The sequence below is a fragment of the Phoca vitulina genome, unplaced genomic scaffold (assembly GCF_004348235.1).
Source record: "Phoca vitulina isolate PV1807 unplaced genomic scaffold, GSC_HSeal_1.0 scaffold79, whole genome shotgun sequence".
NCBI classification, from domain to species: Eukaryota; Metazoa; Chordata; class Mammalia; order Carnivora; family Phocidae; genus Phoca; species Phoca vitulina.
Window position 1 is genome coordinate 6,116,960 of NW_022589782.1, and position 16,277 is coordinate 6,133,236.

General features: G+C 59.7%; 1 protein-coding gene across 6 annotated transcripts; it reads left to right on the top strand.

The window, feature by feature from the left end:
- The first annotated feature begins 1,342 nt into the window (after positions 1-1,342).
- Positions 1,343-14,725, top strand: ARPC1B (actin related protein 2/3 complex subunit 1B). Of its 6 annotated transcripts, none has more exons than XM_032394197.1 (11): positions 1,343-1,455; positions 7,407-7,490; positions 8,923-8,999; positions 9,587-9,691; positions 10,125-10,347; positions 11,062-11,169; positions 11,958-12,164; positions 12,268-12,343; positions 13,064-13,269; positions 14,017-14,107; positions 14,398-14,725. In XM_032394197.1, the coding sequence occupies exons 3-11, from the start codon at positions 8,936-8,938 to the stop codon at positions 14,434-14,436; spliced, it is 1,119 nt and encodes a 372-aa protein (XP_032250088.1). In that variant the 5' UTR covers positions 1,343-1,455; positions 7,407-7,490; positions 8,923-8,935; the 3' UTR covers positions 14,437-14,725. The 6 variants fall into 6 exon arrangements, with proteins under 6 accessions (XP_032250088.1, XP_032250090.1, XP_032250087.1 ...); XM_032394199.1 differs by having other exon boundaries at positions 1,353-1,455; positions 7,407-7,517; XM_032394196.1 differs by having other exon boundaries at positions 1,353-1,455; positions 8,917-8,999.
- Positions 14,726-16,277: the final 1,552 nt, after the last annotated feature.

Here is a 16,277-nt window from a genome sequence, read left to right on the forward strand (position 1 = left end):
GCCAACCCGGAAGAGTCAGCCTGAGTGTGTAGCTGCGTTTCTTGGAAACCTGAGAAGGGGGAAGTGCAACATCTTCACCCCGGGGCCTGGGGAGGAGGAATCCTCTGGCGGTCCTATTTGTCAGGGTGCTTAGAGCGATGGGTAACAAAGTTTCAACTCAAGCCAGCTGAGGAAGTCAAGTCCTTGGCTGACTGGTCCGGAAACCTCTGGAATCAGGTCGGGCTGGAGCTGACCAGTTAAGAGTTTGACCAGGGTGCTGGTCATGTCTCTGAGATTTTCTCCACGGCTAGATGGGAGGGCTGGTGACAGCTCCGCAGTGTCTCCTGGAGCCAGGAAGGCTGGTAGTCCCACAAGCCGCAGCTGAAGCTTGCTCGCTCCTGGAGGAGCTGCCGTGTTCACATGTCCTCCTCCCCACCATCCCGCGGAGGAAGAGCTCAGTGCAACAGGAGCTGGGATGGGTGAGCGCAGGGTCCTGCTGGGAGCCCAGTGGACACCTCCAGTGGGGGCTGTAGACAGTGAGCTAAGAGATAAACCCAAGTTGGCCAGGTGGGGACAGGGTGGGAAAAGTGTTCCAGGCAGAAAGAACAGCATGTGTCACAGCCCCGAGACCGGTAAAGGGTGGGAGTCTGGCCCCAGACCTCCTGAGTCCGGGAGGACCCCGCACCCCATCTGCTGCCGGTGGCCTGGCTGACCCTGGGAAAGAGGACTCCTGGGGAGGGGTCTGACCGGCTGAGTGGGCACAGCAGGGTCTTCACCAGGGTCTTCCCCATCTGCCCCGCCACCTGGCCACATCTCCACTGATGAGGCAGAGGCTAAGGACAGAAAGACCCCTGGGGACCACTTGGCCCAGGATCCAAATTCACGTGGCTGCAAGGCCACCAGGCAACTTAAAGGCGAGAAGTGGACCGCAGCGGAATCAAAGGGCAAGGAGTCCTCCTGGAGAGAACGAGCTGGGCCAGCCAGAGGCGCTGCGAGAGGCCAGCGGGCAGCCCTGCCCCGGGCGCGTTTGCAGCGAGGGCGGGAGGGCAGCCTCGCCTCGCCTTCCTGCGCGCAGCCGGTTCCGGGCCTGCACTGTTTTTGCGCCCTGAGGGGGATCAACTCGCGCAGGAAGGATGGAGAGGGCGCTCTCTCGGCGGCGGGGACGTGCGCGCCCCGCCCGGCTGCTGCTCCGCCTGGGCGCCTCTCGGAGCCTCAGTTTCCCCACGCGTGAAGTTACGAGGGGCGGTCGCGGCCGATTTCTGGGCGCCTGGGCTCCGCGCAGCCCCCACCCCGGCTGGGTGGGCGGGGCCTGGGATCTCGCGGCCGCCGCCACCCTGGTCGCCGCCCCCGTCCCCGCGGGGCTGAGGCTGGGAGGCCCCGCCCCCCGCCCACGAGGAAGTGGCTGCGGCGCCGCGCGGGGCCCAGAGCCGGTTCGGCGCGTCGACTGCCCAGAGTCCGCGGCCGGGGCGCCCCGAGGTGAGGGGGCTGGGGGACCCTCCGGAGGGGAGGGGGCGCCCGGAGGGGAGGGGGCGGAGAGTTGCATGCAGGTGAGGAGGGTGCGGGACGCCCGCAGACGTGGGGGCGCGGGGAGAGGGTGCCTGCGTGAAGGGGCACAGGGCTGGGGGCTTGCCAGGTGTGTGGGGTCGCCTGGAGGTGAGGGGACCAGGGGATGGCGGGCCGGGCCCGGGGTGGGCGGCCCCCTCCGGGCGAGGGAAATGCAGGGCTCCCTGCCTCCGGCGCCCTCGGGGCGCCCCCGGCCTCCCCCCCGCGCCCCCCCGCCCCCGTCGCCCCGGCCTACCCCTTCCTGACCCTGCCCCGCGATCGGTGCCCCCCGCTATTTCGGGCCGCGAGGGCCCCACGCCCAGTCACTTCCCCTCCATCCTCCAGCCTTCCGGGTTGCTCCGGCCGGGAAATGAGCTGGCGCCCCCGCCCACCTTGCCCCTCCCTCCCCCCCCCCCCCCCCCGCCACCGCCGACGCCCCCCCACCGCCCACCCCCCTGCCTCTGGGGCCCGGGTCCGCGGTCCTCACCGGGAGGGGGTCCCGGACGCCGGACTGAGTGGCCCCTCCTTGGCCGGCGGCGGGAGAGCAGCGGGGCCCGCCCAGGGCGGTGACAGTAACACTAAGAAGCCCCGTAGCCAGCCTAGCGCGGGGACGGAGCCGGAGGCTCTCCCGGGGTGCTTCCAGGCTGTCCCCGGACTCCCCGCGCCTGGCAGGCGGCGCTGCCCAGTGCTTAAGGACACCCGTTCCCCGGGACCAGGGTAAGAGTGCCAGCTTCCATCACTGGCCGATGACCTTAGCAAGTCACCTAACTTCCCTGGACCTCAACCTATCTTATCTGTAGAATGGGGACGTCCGGAGGCTTCCATGGGATACTGTGTGGAAGTGCCAGGCACACACAGGGTACAAGTGTGCTCCTACTGTTGCCACTACCATTATAAGGCCTGCCCACATTTATCAAAGTGTGTGGATGTTGCTAACCTCTGAGATTTGGGGTCCGAATCCCAAACTGGGCCATGTAGGAGCTGTGTGGCTTTGAGCAAATCTTGGCTTTTTGTCTGAGTCTGTTTCCTTCTGTACAAAATGAAGGTTTAAAAAAGAAAAAAAAAAAAAACCCACAAAACTTTTTAGGCTTGCTTTCAAAGAGAATGTATGTCAAAGTCTTGGGTAAAAATACTGGGCATTTAAAGATGCCGGCAAAGGTGTGTCTCTGTGCATACATCCTCTCAGTTAGTTAAATGGTGTCCCAACATGTTAGTGTCACAATTTACTCTTGCCATATTTATAGTCCTCTGGATTTTTCCACCCTTCCACCATTCTAAAGGGGGTTATTAAGAACATGTTTGCTTAAAAAAAAAAAAAAAAAGTTATTTTCTTAGCACCAGAATGAATTTATGCCACCAAAGAGTGTTAGTTTTTAAGTTCCTGTTGGTGTTATTCTGCTTGTTCCGACCCAGTTGTTGAATTGTTACTGCGTTGCTCTTCAGAAAGGCTGAACAAATTAGCAACAAATGAGAGTTTCTCCACAACCCTGCCAACACTGAGTTTTATGTGTTTTTGGAGTTTGTTTTGTTTGGATTGCTTTATTAGTAAGCTTTAATGGTGCCTTCGTATGATTGTTTTCATTTATGTTTCTTGACTTGATTTTTGCCTGGTTTAGAAGACTTCGGGAGCAGACCTGGGGAGGAGGTATTTGCTGGTCTGTCTGGGGTGGCAAGGGCTACTCCATCCACAACAGGAAGTTGAGTAACTGCTTAGCACGTGTGCAAAATGGCTTGCTGGCAGCTCCCTGGAGCTTCTGAGCTGGGTGGGGACTTCCCTGAGTGCCTGTAGGGCCAGGATCTTGCTCCAGACTGCTCCTGCCTGGCTTAGTCTCAGACACACCAAACCTCTGGCTTCAGAGGGACTTGGCCAAGCTTCTCTGAAAGCAGTAAGGAACCTACAGCCGGTACCTTGTTCAGCCCCAACCTTTTCTGATCGAGATGTGAAGGAAGCATTGGCTGAGGGCATCCAGCCAGTATGGAGAGTCAGAATTTGACCCCAGCACTGTAAGGAAGGAGCGCTGAGCCAGGCTTCACCTGGCTTGCTCTGCTTTGGAGGGGAGCTGAGTCTTCCCAAATGCTCAGAGAGGACCTTCTAGATTTCAGGTTTCCAACCTTTGCTAATCATTGACCCTAATCAGGAAGGAAAAAAAAAAAAAACTGAGCACGTACTCCCCAGTAAATATTTACAAATTGCATACATAGGCCACTGAGATAATAAAACATATTCATTTCTTGTAGCCCATCCCCTAAAGAAAAGGATGGGATTCCTGCAACCACATTTAAGAAATATTATTGAGCACCTATTATGTGCCCGGCACTCTAGTTGGTGGGCAGATACCTGGGTGGACAAAGCACATACCCTGCCCCTAGGGAGCTTACCTCCTCCATATCCCAGTGCGGGGTCTCTGGCACCCCCTGGAGGGAAACCCACTCCCTACTTTGGAGACCCGAACTCCCTCCCAGACCTCAGGCCACCCTTCCCTGTGCTCTCCCAGCCCCAGCCCCGGGTGATCTCCAGCCCATTCATACTGAGTGTTCATTGTGTGCTGGAAGGATGCAGGGGAAGGGCTACTGGGAACGCGCAGATCCTGGCTTTAGGCTGGCAGAGCGGAGCCAGCCGGGGGAGGCTCGGCGTTTGGCCCACACTCCCCCAGCCTCTGTTTCTGGGGTAATGAAGCACAGAGCACTGCACATGGACTCCTAGTCCCAACACTGTCCCCAGAGCCCCTTCCTCCTTCCCTCTGACCCCCAATCGTCCAGTGGTCCCACGGTGCTGACTCACAGAGGCACAGTGACGGGTGGGTGGGTGTTCCCGAGGCCATGGCCTCAGCCTGACTTTGTCTCCCCCCCCGGGAGCCATTGCTGAGGCACTGTGTTGTCGACACCCTTGGGCAAAGCAACTCTAGTTGGTATTCTTTAGGGTGACTGACTGGTTGGCGGTGGGTGCTACCTCAGGTCCCATGGAGGTTTTCCTGGGAACGATGACGTCAGTTCCCACGGCAGGGTGGCCAGTGTGACCGCCTGGAACAATCCAGTGATTCTCCTCTAGGAGGATGTAGCCCTGAGGCAACAGTGGCCAGAGAAGCTACTCCCCTCTCTGGGTTACCACTTCCTCATTGCTAACTTGGGGGTTGGGAGTCATTGCTGAGGCCCTGCTGGTTTTAGTTGCTTTGCAGAAGTTATGAAAACGGGAAAATGCACTCTTCCCTCCCACCCCCTTCCCCCGGATCTACCCCCCAGCCCCTTTAAGGTGTTAGTTAATGCAGCGTACTATGAGTATTTCTGTCTGAATTCATGCTAAAGTGTGATTGGCTGATAGATGTGGTCTGAGCCTCCCCCCCCAGCCTGTCCCACTGTGCCTGTGGTCATCTTTATCAATCCCTTCCTCTCCCACTTGAGGACCTTTGTTTGGGTCCCAGGGAACAATGGTCAGGGCTCCCCAAGTCCTCTTGGCTGTGTTACTAGAATGGGAGCTGCTGTCTTCAGCAGCCCTCACAGCCTGGAACTCTGGAACATCACGCTAGACAGGCTTTTGCAGCCTGGCCCCCGGATCTAGATACTCTTGCCAAGACCCTGCAAGAGGCAGAGACGCCCAGTCACACGGTCTGGGACAGTTGGAGCTGGGAAGTTGCATTCTGTGGATGAGCGGTGGGCCCAGAGACCCTCAGGGCTGTGGCCCCAGGGCTTCTTCCTTCTGGGCCACCAGGGGCTGAAAGGGTGGTGGGGGAGTTGGCCTCCACAGCGGCCAACAAGCACCCGGCTGGGCCCCACTGGCGACCTTGGAAAATGGGGGTGGGCAGATTAGCACAGATAGGCCTGGTCCTCCCACTGCTTGTCGTCTGCAGTGTGGATGGTGAAGTGCTCCCACCAAGCTGGATGCCCATGCTGACCCCGCCCAGCGGCACCGGAAGTGCTGGGGGAAGTCCCCATCAGACCTGCTGACCTGAGCTGAGGGCCCTGAAGCGCCACTTCCGGGGCCTTTGCCTTCCACAGAGAGGCCTTATAAGGAGAGGCTGGGGAAGCAGCCATGTGGGAGCAGTGTGCTTGTGTGTGCACGTGCAAGACTGGACATGTGTGAGCGTGCACGGCTGGACACTTGTGAGCATTTGGGAGCAGTGTGCTTGTGTGTGTGTGCAAGGCTGAACACGTGTGAGCATGTGGGAGCAGTATGCTTGTGTGTGTGCGTGCGAGGCTGAACATGTGTGAGCGTGCAGGGCTGGACACTTGTGAGCATGTGGGAGCAGTGTGCGTGTGCAAGACTGGACACGTGTGAGCGTGCAAGGCCGAACACGCGTGAGCATGTGGGAGCAGTATGCTTGTGTGTGTGCATGCAAGGCTGAACAGGTATGAGCCTGCAAGGCTAGATGCGTGTGAGCGTGCACGGCTGGACACTTGTGAGCATGTGGGAGCAGTGTGCTTGTGTGTGTGCGTGCAAGACTGGACACATGTGAGCGTGCAAGGCTAGATGCGTGTGAGCATGCACGGCTGGACACTTGTGAGCACGTGGGAGCAGTGTGCTTGTCTGTTCATGTGCGAGACTGGACACGTGTGCTCGTGCAAGGCTGAACACGTGTGAGCATATGGTAGCAGTGTGCTTGTGTGTGCACGTGCAAGGCTGAACATGCATGAGCGTGTGTGGCCTGAGCAGGTGTATCAGCTTTCTCTTCCTCAGCAGTGTTGATCGAGGACCCACTTGGTGCCCTGCTCCAGGCATGTCCCTACCTTGTCCCTGCATGTGTGTCTGTGTGTCCGTGAGACCTGGGCTGCCCCAGGAACCTCCCAGAGCTTCCTGCTGTAAATAAAAACAGGTTTTGCATCTGGGGTGGGCAGGAGGAGCAGGGGCCACAAGGCGGTGAGCTGGGGGTCAGGAAGCCGGGCCCGGCAGGATTTGTGGTGCCACCTGGGGCAGGCCTGTCACTGAGCCCTGGATTTCTTGGGGGACAGTGGGCTACATGCAGCCCGTCTCTAGCGGCTGGGCCCCAACTCCATGCTGTGCCTTCCAGCAGGGCCTCTGGGTCAGCCACGTGGGTAAGCTGAGCCTGAACAGGTGGCCATTCTCCTGAGGGGCCGGATAGGTGCCCACTAGTTTCCTGGGGTGTTCAGGGCTCAGACCCAGAGCTGGGGAGAAGCCTGCCTTTAGCCCAGTCCATGGGCTGCAGACCTGCCAACGGGTTCCTGGTGACACCTGCCAGGTGTGACTGGGCAGGTAGCTTCCCCTCGCTGAACCTCAGCCTGTCTGTCTGTCATCTGGGGCTGTGGCATCTGAGCACTAAAGTCAAGAACACCTGGGGTGGGGGGATGGGTGAGACAGGTGAAGGGGACTAAGAGCACACTTATCTTGATGAGCGCTGAGTAACGTATAGAATGGAGTCACTACGCTCTACACCTGAAACTAAGAGAACACCGTGTGAACGCTACTGGAATTAAAAAAAATGCCTGGACTGCTTAGAGCTAGCAAGTAAGGAGCATTCAGGAAATGTTGGGTGGTGGTTGTTTTTTGTTCTTTTGGGTTTTTTTAAGATTTTAAGTCCTCTCTACACCCAACATGGGGTTTGAACTCACAACCCCAAGTTCAAGAGTTGCATGCTCTACCGACTGAGCCAGCCAGGCGTCCCAGTAGTTTTATTTTTAATTTTTTTTTCTTTTTAAATCAGAGAGAGTGAGCACAAGCAGAGGGAGGGACAGAGGCAGAGGGAGAAGCAGGCTCCCCGCTGAGCAGGGAGCCCGATGCGGGACTCGATCCCAGGACCCTGGGATCATGACCTGAGCCGAAGGCAGACGCTTAACCAGCTGAGCCACCCAGGTGGCCCGTTTTAATTTTTAATAAAGAACTTCCTCTGCTGGGTACGAGTGACAGTATACAACTGGCTTCCTCACGTACTTAGGTAGCACCGACTACGTGCCAAGCACCCAGGCACTGGGGAGAGCAGTGTGGACGAGACCCGTGAGAACTGTGTGCATCCAGCTCCGTAAGTCCCAGCTCGGGGACACCGCAGGTGCTGTGAACGAGAACCGCGTAACGAATGCTCAGTGATGATTCTCTGCGGGGAGACTTCCATCGGGAATAGGGAGCGCTGGGGTAGGGGCCGGTGGCTGAAGCTGCAAACAGCGGTCAGAGAGGGTAAGGTGGCCTTGGAACATGGACTTGAAGGGCAGCAGCACGGGCTCGCCATGCAGGCCCCCCAGGGGAAGAGCTCTGGGGGCCGGGGGAACAGCCAGTGCAAAGGCCTGAGGCCCGTGGGCCCTGGGATCAGCCGCGGGGCTACCCGGGGAGATGGATTCCCACTCGGGTGGGTCGTGGCTGGATGTGACCCCGCGGGAGCTGCGTCTCCTGAACACCTACTACGTGCCAGGTGTGGCTTAATGTCTTATTTTACCCTCTCAACGCCTCTGGGGGCAGGACTCCTGTTCCCACTGTGCAGGTTGGACACTGAGGTTCGGAGGGGTGAGCCATGTGCCCAGGGTCAGTCACCGCGGGCAAGCGTGCAGCCCGGCTCCGCCACAGGCCCCGCGGCTGAGAGTGGGGAAGTGGGGAGAGCATGGGTTTGAGAAAGTGCTGTTCACTTCGGGTCTTTCCAGATGAGGAGGACTCTGCCGAAAGGAACCGGGGTGGGCAGAGCTGGGCAGGGAGGCGAGGGGGCGAAGGGACTGCCCGTCACCCACTGTGGTGTGTAGCCCACCCCGCCTCAGGCTCAGTGGGCGGCAGGGGGGAGGCTGGGGAGCTGCAGTCCGGGCTGGGCCCAGTCCTGGGGGTGCACCCAGCGGCCCTCTGTACCCACCTTCACCCCCACAGTCCAGCCAGCCACTCGGGGCCCCGTCCTGCCCTTCCTGTGGAAGGGACAGCAAGTGGCTTTTCTGGCTGAGGATGGGATGTGTGTGTCGGTCCATGCCCCTGCCCGCAGGCCCCTGCAGACCGGCTTCCTCCCCTCGGTCTCCTGGAAACCAGAGCTCCGGGCGTGGAAGGCTGCCTGCTGTGTGCTGGGCACAGCGCTCATCTCATCCTCACCCCATCCTTTTTTCTTTTTTTTTTAAGATTTTCTTTATTTGAGAGCAAGCACGAGTGGGGGGAAGGGGCAGAGGGAGAGGCAGAAGCAGGCTTCCCGCTGAGCAGGGAGCCCGACGCGGGGCTCGATCCCAGGACCCCGGGATCACGACCCGAGCCGAAGGCAGATGCTTCACCGACTGAGCCACCCAGACGCCCCTCACTCCATCCTTCTGCAGGGGAGGGGGCCCTCTACCCTTGAGGAAACTGAGGCACAGATGATGAGTGACACAGGCTCAGCACACCCCACTCACGGGAAGGCCAGGCTGGCCCCTGCTGCCCTCCCACAAGGTCAGCTGGGGCCTCTTCTGGGATCAGAGGCGGGGCTGACTGGGGGTCCCTTCCCCTCTCAGGCACAGGAGCTCAGCGGCCATGGCCTACCACAGCTTCCTGGTGGAACCCATCAGCTGCCACGCCTGGAACAAGGACCGCACCCGTGAGTGCCGCTGCCACAGGATGGGGGGGGGTGCGGGAGCCCCCGGAGTGCATGCGGGCGGTAAACCGGCCAGGCGCCCTGGACCGTGGGCTCTGGGGCTGGCTGTCCCCCTCCTTCACCTCTGGTCGCCAGTGTGGAAGAGGGGATGGACGAGCTCTGGGCACACGCAGGGGCAGCCGGCCAGGGGGCCCTGCTGCAGGTGCCGCTGGGGAGGGAAACACGCAGGAGGAGGGAAATCACTGGAGGCAGAGGCGCTGGTTTAGAAAAGGTGGCCAGGGAGGTGTTTTGGAGGAGGTGAGGGAGCCGGCCATGCCAAGGCCTGGCGGCAGGAGATCCTGGCACTGCCCGGAGCAGCAAGGAGCCCAGGGCTGGAGTTGGGAGCAGAGGGCAGGAGACTGCTGTGGGGGTGCCTATGGGTGCAGGTGAAGGATGGCTAGTCCCAGGCGAGGGGTCACAAGGTGCTTCAGGGAGCCCTGTGCCAAGGCAGAGGGGTGAAGGGCGCTCCTGGGAGAGGGGACTTGAGGGAAGGGGGAGCCTGGGCACACACACCTCCTCCCACTCCCTACCCCTACCCTTCTCTCCTGCAGAGATTGCCATCTGCCCCAACAACCATGAGGTGCACATCTATGAGAAGAGCGGGGCCAAGTGGGTCAAGGTGCACGAGCTCAAGGAGCACAATGGGCAGGTGACAGGTACGTCAGGCTAACTGGGATCACTCTCCAGAAAGGAGACGGGATGGCGCAGGGCCACCCAATCACTGTGTTAGGTAGGATAGTTTGGGTTGCAAGTAACACAACCCTAATTCAAACTGGCTCAAGTTACAAAGGGATCATGTTGACTCATGTTGGCTCATGTTACTGAAAACCTGAAGAGGTTTTGGGCTTCAGGAAAGGCTTGATCCAGCAGCTCAGTTCGGCATTACCAAGGACCCATTTCTTTTCTGTCTCTTGGCTTTCCAGCATGTTTGGTGATATTCTGGAGAGACGTAACACTCTCAGTATTAGTTCTAAGTGGCACCCCCTGGAGCAGCTTGCATCCAAATTGTGGCCTCAAGCCCCTCCTACGTGGATGCCAGAGAGCCTTTCTGCTTGGATGGCTTCAGCCTGTTTCCTCCCCATTCCATAGGCATCGATTGGGCCCCCGAGAGTAACCGAATCGTGACCTGTGGCACAGACCGCAATGCCTACGTGTGGACGCTGAAGGGCCGCACGTGGAAACCCACCCTCGTCATCCTGAGGATCAACCGGGCTGCTCGCTGTGTGCGCTGGGCTCCCCAGGAGAACAAGTTCGCTGTGGGTAGTGGCTCCCGCGTCATCTCCATCTGCTATTTTGAGCAGGAAAATGACTGGTGGGTGCCTGGGCAGGGTCAGGGTGGGTTGGGAGGGACCCTGGGGCTGCAGACCAAAAGGTGGTGGGAATAGTGTCCCAGAGAGCACTGGACAGGGTGTCAGGAGCCCTGTTCACAAGACCCTGGGGAAGTATGTCCTCTCTGGACCTTGTAGGTGAGGTGCCGGGCACTCCCACAGCCCTGTCTCGGAACTAAGGGCACAGATCACCCCAGGACCGCCTCTGTGAGCGTTGCCTAAAGCCCTGTGCACGCACACACATGGACCCCCTGACAGCCCTCTGGACTGGGCGTCTGTTGTCCCCACTTTTCAGATGAGCAAAGTAAGTCACCCTGAGGTCAGGTCACTTGTCCGAGATGTCCAGCCTGTCGTGCTTTCTTCCCCTGCGTCCCTGAGGGCAGAGACTAGGCTGGAGTCTGGGGGACTTGAGATTGAATTCGGCCCTGGCCAGTTAGCTGCTATGGGACAGCCTGCCCCAGGTTTGTCGTGAGGTTTAAAGGCCGCCAGGGATAGAGTTCCCAGCTGGAGGGGACCCTGCTCCCCACTGGCCTGATCTAGGCCCTGAGAGGCCCGTGGGCCAACAGTGCCCAGGCCCCTCCCTCCGGGGACCCTAGGGGGTCTGCAGGGCTCCATGGGAAGGTAGAGTCCCTGGGGCACTGAGGCCTTGGGTGCTGAGAGTGCCGGTCCCCCTCCCCTCTCCCTGTCCGTGTGTCCAGGTGGGTGTGCAAGCACATCAAGAAGCCCATTCGTTCCACTGTCCTCAGCCTGGACTGGCACCCCAACAACGTGCTCCTAGCCGCGGGCTCCTGTGACTTCAAGTGCAGGTGAGCGGGGGGGGGGGCCCTGAAATCAGCAGGGGAACCAAGGTGGAGGGAGCCCCGCGCCCTGCCTTCCAGACCAGCTCTGCCGCCAGCAGGATGACCCGGGGCCTCAGTCCAGCATCTGTGAGGTTTTGCTTTTGGAGGGGTCGCCATTGGGTCCTGTCTCCAGCCCATGGAGAGTCTCGGCAGGATGCACCCTTTGCTACCTCTTCATGTCGGCAAGGCCTCTTTCCTAGGTCCTCCTCTCCTTCAGTTTCCTTGTCTTCCACCTGAAGGACAATGAGTGGGTATGCTTCTCACACTAAGGCATAAATGACTGAGAAGCTTAGACAGACCTGCCTCATTATCTCGGGCCTGGAAGGTAGTGTCCTCAGTCCCCACTGGCTGTTTCTACTTCTGGGCCTGGCACCCGTGAGCTTCCCAAGGCCTGGGGCTCCCAGCTCCAGACAGATGGCCTGGGTCTCTGAAGCGCCGCCCAGGAAACAAGGCTCCAGCAGGCTCCAGGGGCGGCCCCTGGACATGGAGAGGGGTAACGCCCTGCTGAGGTTCTGTTGGTGGGTGGGGAAGCTGGTTTGTGGGCACCTGATCTGTCCAGGGACCCCGTGCTGGCCCTGAGGCCCAGACTCGTCCAAGCGTGAAGATGCAGGTCACGAAAAGCCGGCTCTGTAGCCACAAGGCCCCGGCTGGGCACTCTGGCCTCACCAGGCCAGTCTGGGAGAGAAGTCCCTTGCCAGGCGCCTCCCGGACCCCCTCGGCCATTGCGGTTTGTTTCCCTTGGTCTCTCCTGGCAGGATCTTCTCGGCCTACATCAAGGAGGTGGAGGAGCGGCCAGCACCCACCCCGTGGGGCTCCAAGATGCCCTTCGGGGAGCTGATGTTTGAGTCCAGCAGTAGCTGCGGCTGGGTGCACGGCGTCTGCTTTTCGGCCAGTGGCAGCCGCGTGGCCTGGGTCAGCCACGACAGCACTGTGTGCCTGGCCGATGCCGACAAGAAAATGGCGTGAGTACAGGCCACAGGGGTGGCGGAGGGGGTTTGGGCAACCAAGGCACAGACGGGGAGCGGCCGGAGCGGCTGACTCCCCGCCCCCCGCTGTCTCTCTCAGCGTCGCGACTCTGGCCTCTGAAACGCTGCCGCTGCTGGCCCTGACCTTCATCACGGACAACAGTCTGGTGGCAGCGGTGAGGCAGGGAGGGGCAGGGAGGGGAGCGGTGCTAGTTAGAGCGGCTCTCCACTGGTCTCCCCCCACCTTCTCTTCCTCCTTGGTCAGAACGGGCTGGCTTATGCTGCTGTAACAAGGCCCCAGTGCAGGTGTCTGGGGGGCGGGGGGGGCTGCGTCTCCAACATGCGCCCCCGCTGCCATGCAGGGAGAAGGGGGAGGCGGAGAATTGTGCCCTGGACCCTGAGGTCTCTGCTTACGTCTTACAGGCCAGTGGGTGTGTGGGGGCAGCACAGTTCTCCCCCGCATCCAGAAGGGCGCTGCTCTCCTCCTGCCCACCGATCTGTCTCCCCTCTTCCCCCCACATCCCCCCTCAGCCAACACCCTCGGGTCCCGGACGGTGAGGGCGGACTCAGGCCTGCTTTGCCTACAGAAGCATCCAGCTGTGGGGTATTCTCCGGTTGGGCAGGGCACAAGGTCCCCGAGCTTCCAGGGAAGGCGGCCACCCCTAGATGCTCCCACCGCCCCCCAGCACCCGGTCCCTGTCCGTATACCCAGGGTGGGCCCGGCTGTGTCTCAGGCTGGTGTGGGCTTCCCTGGGGCTCCACCCAAGTCCCATCACCACACTCCCTTGGTGTCGTGCCTTGTCTCCAGCCTCTGTTTCCCCGTGCATAAGATGGTGGCGCTGTGCCCGCCCTCGGCCACGCTCCTGTGACCTCCCCGCCCTGTCGCCCTGTCGCAGGGCCACGACTGTTTCCCGGTGCTGTTTACCTACGATGGCACCACAGGGACGCTGAGCTTCGGCGGGCGGCTGGACGTGCCCAAGCAGAGCTCACAGCGCGGCCTGACGGCCCGAGAGCGCTTCCAGAACCTGGACAAGAAGGCGAGCTCGGAGGGCAGCGTGGCCTCGGGCGCTGGCCTGGACTCGCTGCACAAGAACAGCGTGAGGTGAGGGCGGACCGACCCTGACTCCGCTCCCAGCAGCGTCAAAAGTGGGGGGCCCTGACTTAGGAAGCGGGCGACCTCTGGGTGGCACAACAGCATCGGGTGAGGGCAGCGCAGGCGCTGTGGGACCGTCGCGGTTCTCTGGGACGACCAGAGGGCCACCAGCCCTGCGGGCAGGGCCATGGCTGAAACGGTCCTGCCGCCGCCTCCCTGAGCACTGAGGGGGGATGAGGCGTGAGGAACTGTCCACGGCGCCCCAGGCCTGCCAGCCCCGGGTGTCCAGCCCGCAGCCAAGCGGGGAGAAGTACGGTGGGACTTCTGACCCTTCCTGACCGCCCCCGACCCCGGCTGGGTAACCCCCCCGCGGCCATCAGGTCCAGTGTCATTTTCAGACCCAACTCCTGAGCCCGGCTTGCAGGGCTCGTCAGCACGACCCCCCGGTTTTGCTTCCCCCCATCCTGCTACACTCCCGTCACTCTGGACATCGCCCACACACGTGGGATCCGTGCCCGGCCTCTGCACATCCGCTTCCATTTGCCTGGGCTTTCCTACTGCTCCTCCAAGCAGACTCGCGAGCCCCTCCTCTGCAGCCCCTCCCAGCCCACTTCCCCGGCTCTCTGCGGGGCGCACCCCACCCGCACAGCCCAGCACTTCTCACTGGAGTCGGGTGGGAGCTCCTGGAAGGCGGGCGGGCGTGAGTCCAGCAAAGGGCCACGGCTGGGACCCATGAAACCCTCCTCCTCTTTGCAGCCAGATCTCGGTGCTCAGCGGGGGGAAGGCCAAGTGCTCCCAGTTCTGCACCACAGGAATGGATGGCGGCATGAGCATCTGGGACGTGAAGGTGAGTCCTAGCCCACCTTGGCCCTTCCTCCCCCTGGCCCTCCTTGATGGATAGCCCCTTTTATTCCTCTAGGAGGAAGGCACTTCTTTGGGATGAAGGCAGGGGGAGATGGGCACCCCTGGGGCACCTCCCTTTAGGGCTGGGATTCAAACCCAGGTCTGCCCAACTCCAAAGACCAGGTTCTCTGTCCTCTGCCAGGGGCTGGGCTGGCTAAAGGTCAGGTCCCTGGGGGGGGCGGGTGTGTGGGGACAACCAAGAACCAGCCTGTCTGTTCTGCTGTCTCCTTCCAGAGCTTGGAATCAGCCATGAAGGACCTCAAGATCAAATGACCCATGAGGCATAGGTTGCCCTCATCCCAGCTGCTGGGGGAGGGGGTCAGGGAGGCTAAGGATTGCTTTGCTGAATGTTTCTAGGGTAGCAGTTTGGGTCCCCCTGGGGACTGCTCCAGCTGGAGGGGAGGGAGGGAGGGATGGGAAGCTTTTCTGACCTATTGAAGGAACAGGTGCCTTTTTCTTATAAAGAGCTGCTTTCATTTATTGTTAAAAACAAAAATGTTCTCAAAGCACTGTGCTGGTCATGAACTGCAACAACGTGGATGTAATAAAAAAAGCAATCTTAGAGCTGGTCTCCCGTGTTTGGGAGGAGCGTGTGTTCTCACGGGCACAGGTCCCTTCTGCTCTACCAGAAAAATTGATCCCGAAGCCCAAGGGCCTTCTCCCTGCTTCCCTTTCCCTCGCAGTCCAGCCAGGGCGAGGCTGGACCCTGGTGGCTTCCCTGTCACTCGGCAGTCGGATTCCCAGACCAGTGCTTGCATGTTCCAGGCTGCTGCTGGGCTTTAATGGAAACTGATTTCTCGACTTGACATTTGCAGCTGGTTTCTGATAAATGCGCATCATTTCCTAAGACCATTTCCCCCCCATTCCTATTTCACGCAGATGGCCTTTCCTGCGTAACACATGCTTCTGTTACCTAATTATTCAGTCACAGCCGGGTAATGAGTTACATCCACAGATCCTAATTGTGAATGGCCTTACGTTTGCAGGATGGAAGATACCTAAACATACCTTATCGCAGACTGTTCTAGGGCCAGTCCGTCAGGATATCCCCCAGTCAGAAAAGGCCCGCTCTCTTTTAAATCACAACAAGATAGAAATTCTAAGATCCCAGGAGACAGACCCACAACTCCTCTTATTCTAATTGCTTGCCAAGGCCCTCCCAGCCTGTACCAGCCCGCTGTAAGGTGGAGCTTCTGGTCCCAGAGCTGACGGGACTGTTGTCAGGCCCTGGAAGGCCAGGGAGGTGTCCACATATCTTTCTTTTTTTTTTTTTTTTTTAAAGATTTTATTTATTTATTTGAGAGAGAGTGAGTATGAGAAGGGGAGGGTCAGAGGGAGAAGCAGACTCCCCGCTGAGCGGGGAGCCCGATGCGGGACTCGATCCTGGGACTCCAGGATCATAACCTGAGACGAAGGCAGTTGCTTAACCAACTAAGCCACCCAGGCGCCCCACATATCTTTTTTTTATAGCTCACCTCAGGGCTGAAAAGTGGCCCCAGAATATCAGTGTTCTGAGACCCTGACGAGCAGGCTCTCCTCACTCGGAGAAGGATGAGCAGGAAGCATGCTCTTTGGCTGCAGGGGCCTCGTAGATGTGAACTGTCTGCCCTCGTTAGAGACAATACTTGGCTGAAAACTGACAGGCTCAATGTTTTGCTTCTAAGGAGGAGGAAAAGGCATTAGAGGACTAGGTCGGATAGGGCTGGGCTTCTGTGGCAGGTGGGAAGTACATCAGGGAAGGAGGGGATTGGACCCTGTTCTGTGGTGGACACTAGGGCCACTGGCCAGGCTTTCTACGCCCTGCCCCACTGGATGTTGAGGACAGTGGAGGGGACAAGCAGCTCATAGTCTGGTGGGGGCAGTTGATGATGACAACCCAATGTTGGGGAGGGAGCTGGTGGAGCAAGAAAAGGAGGGACTGGGACTGAGGGAAGATTCCACGCAAGTCATAACGTGCAAGAGGGCTGTGAGCAAGAGTCTGACCTTTCTAGGAGCCAGAGGACTGATGTGCAGGACAGGGATGAGGTGGGTGGTGAGACTGGGAAGGTCCCCAGAGACCAGCTTCTGGCGGTCCTTGGCATTCTGGGGAACCAGGCCACTAAAATGGGAAGACA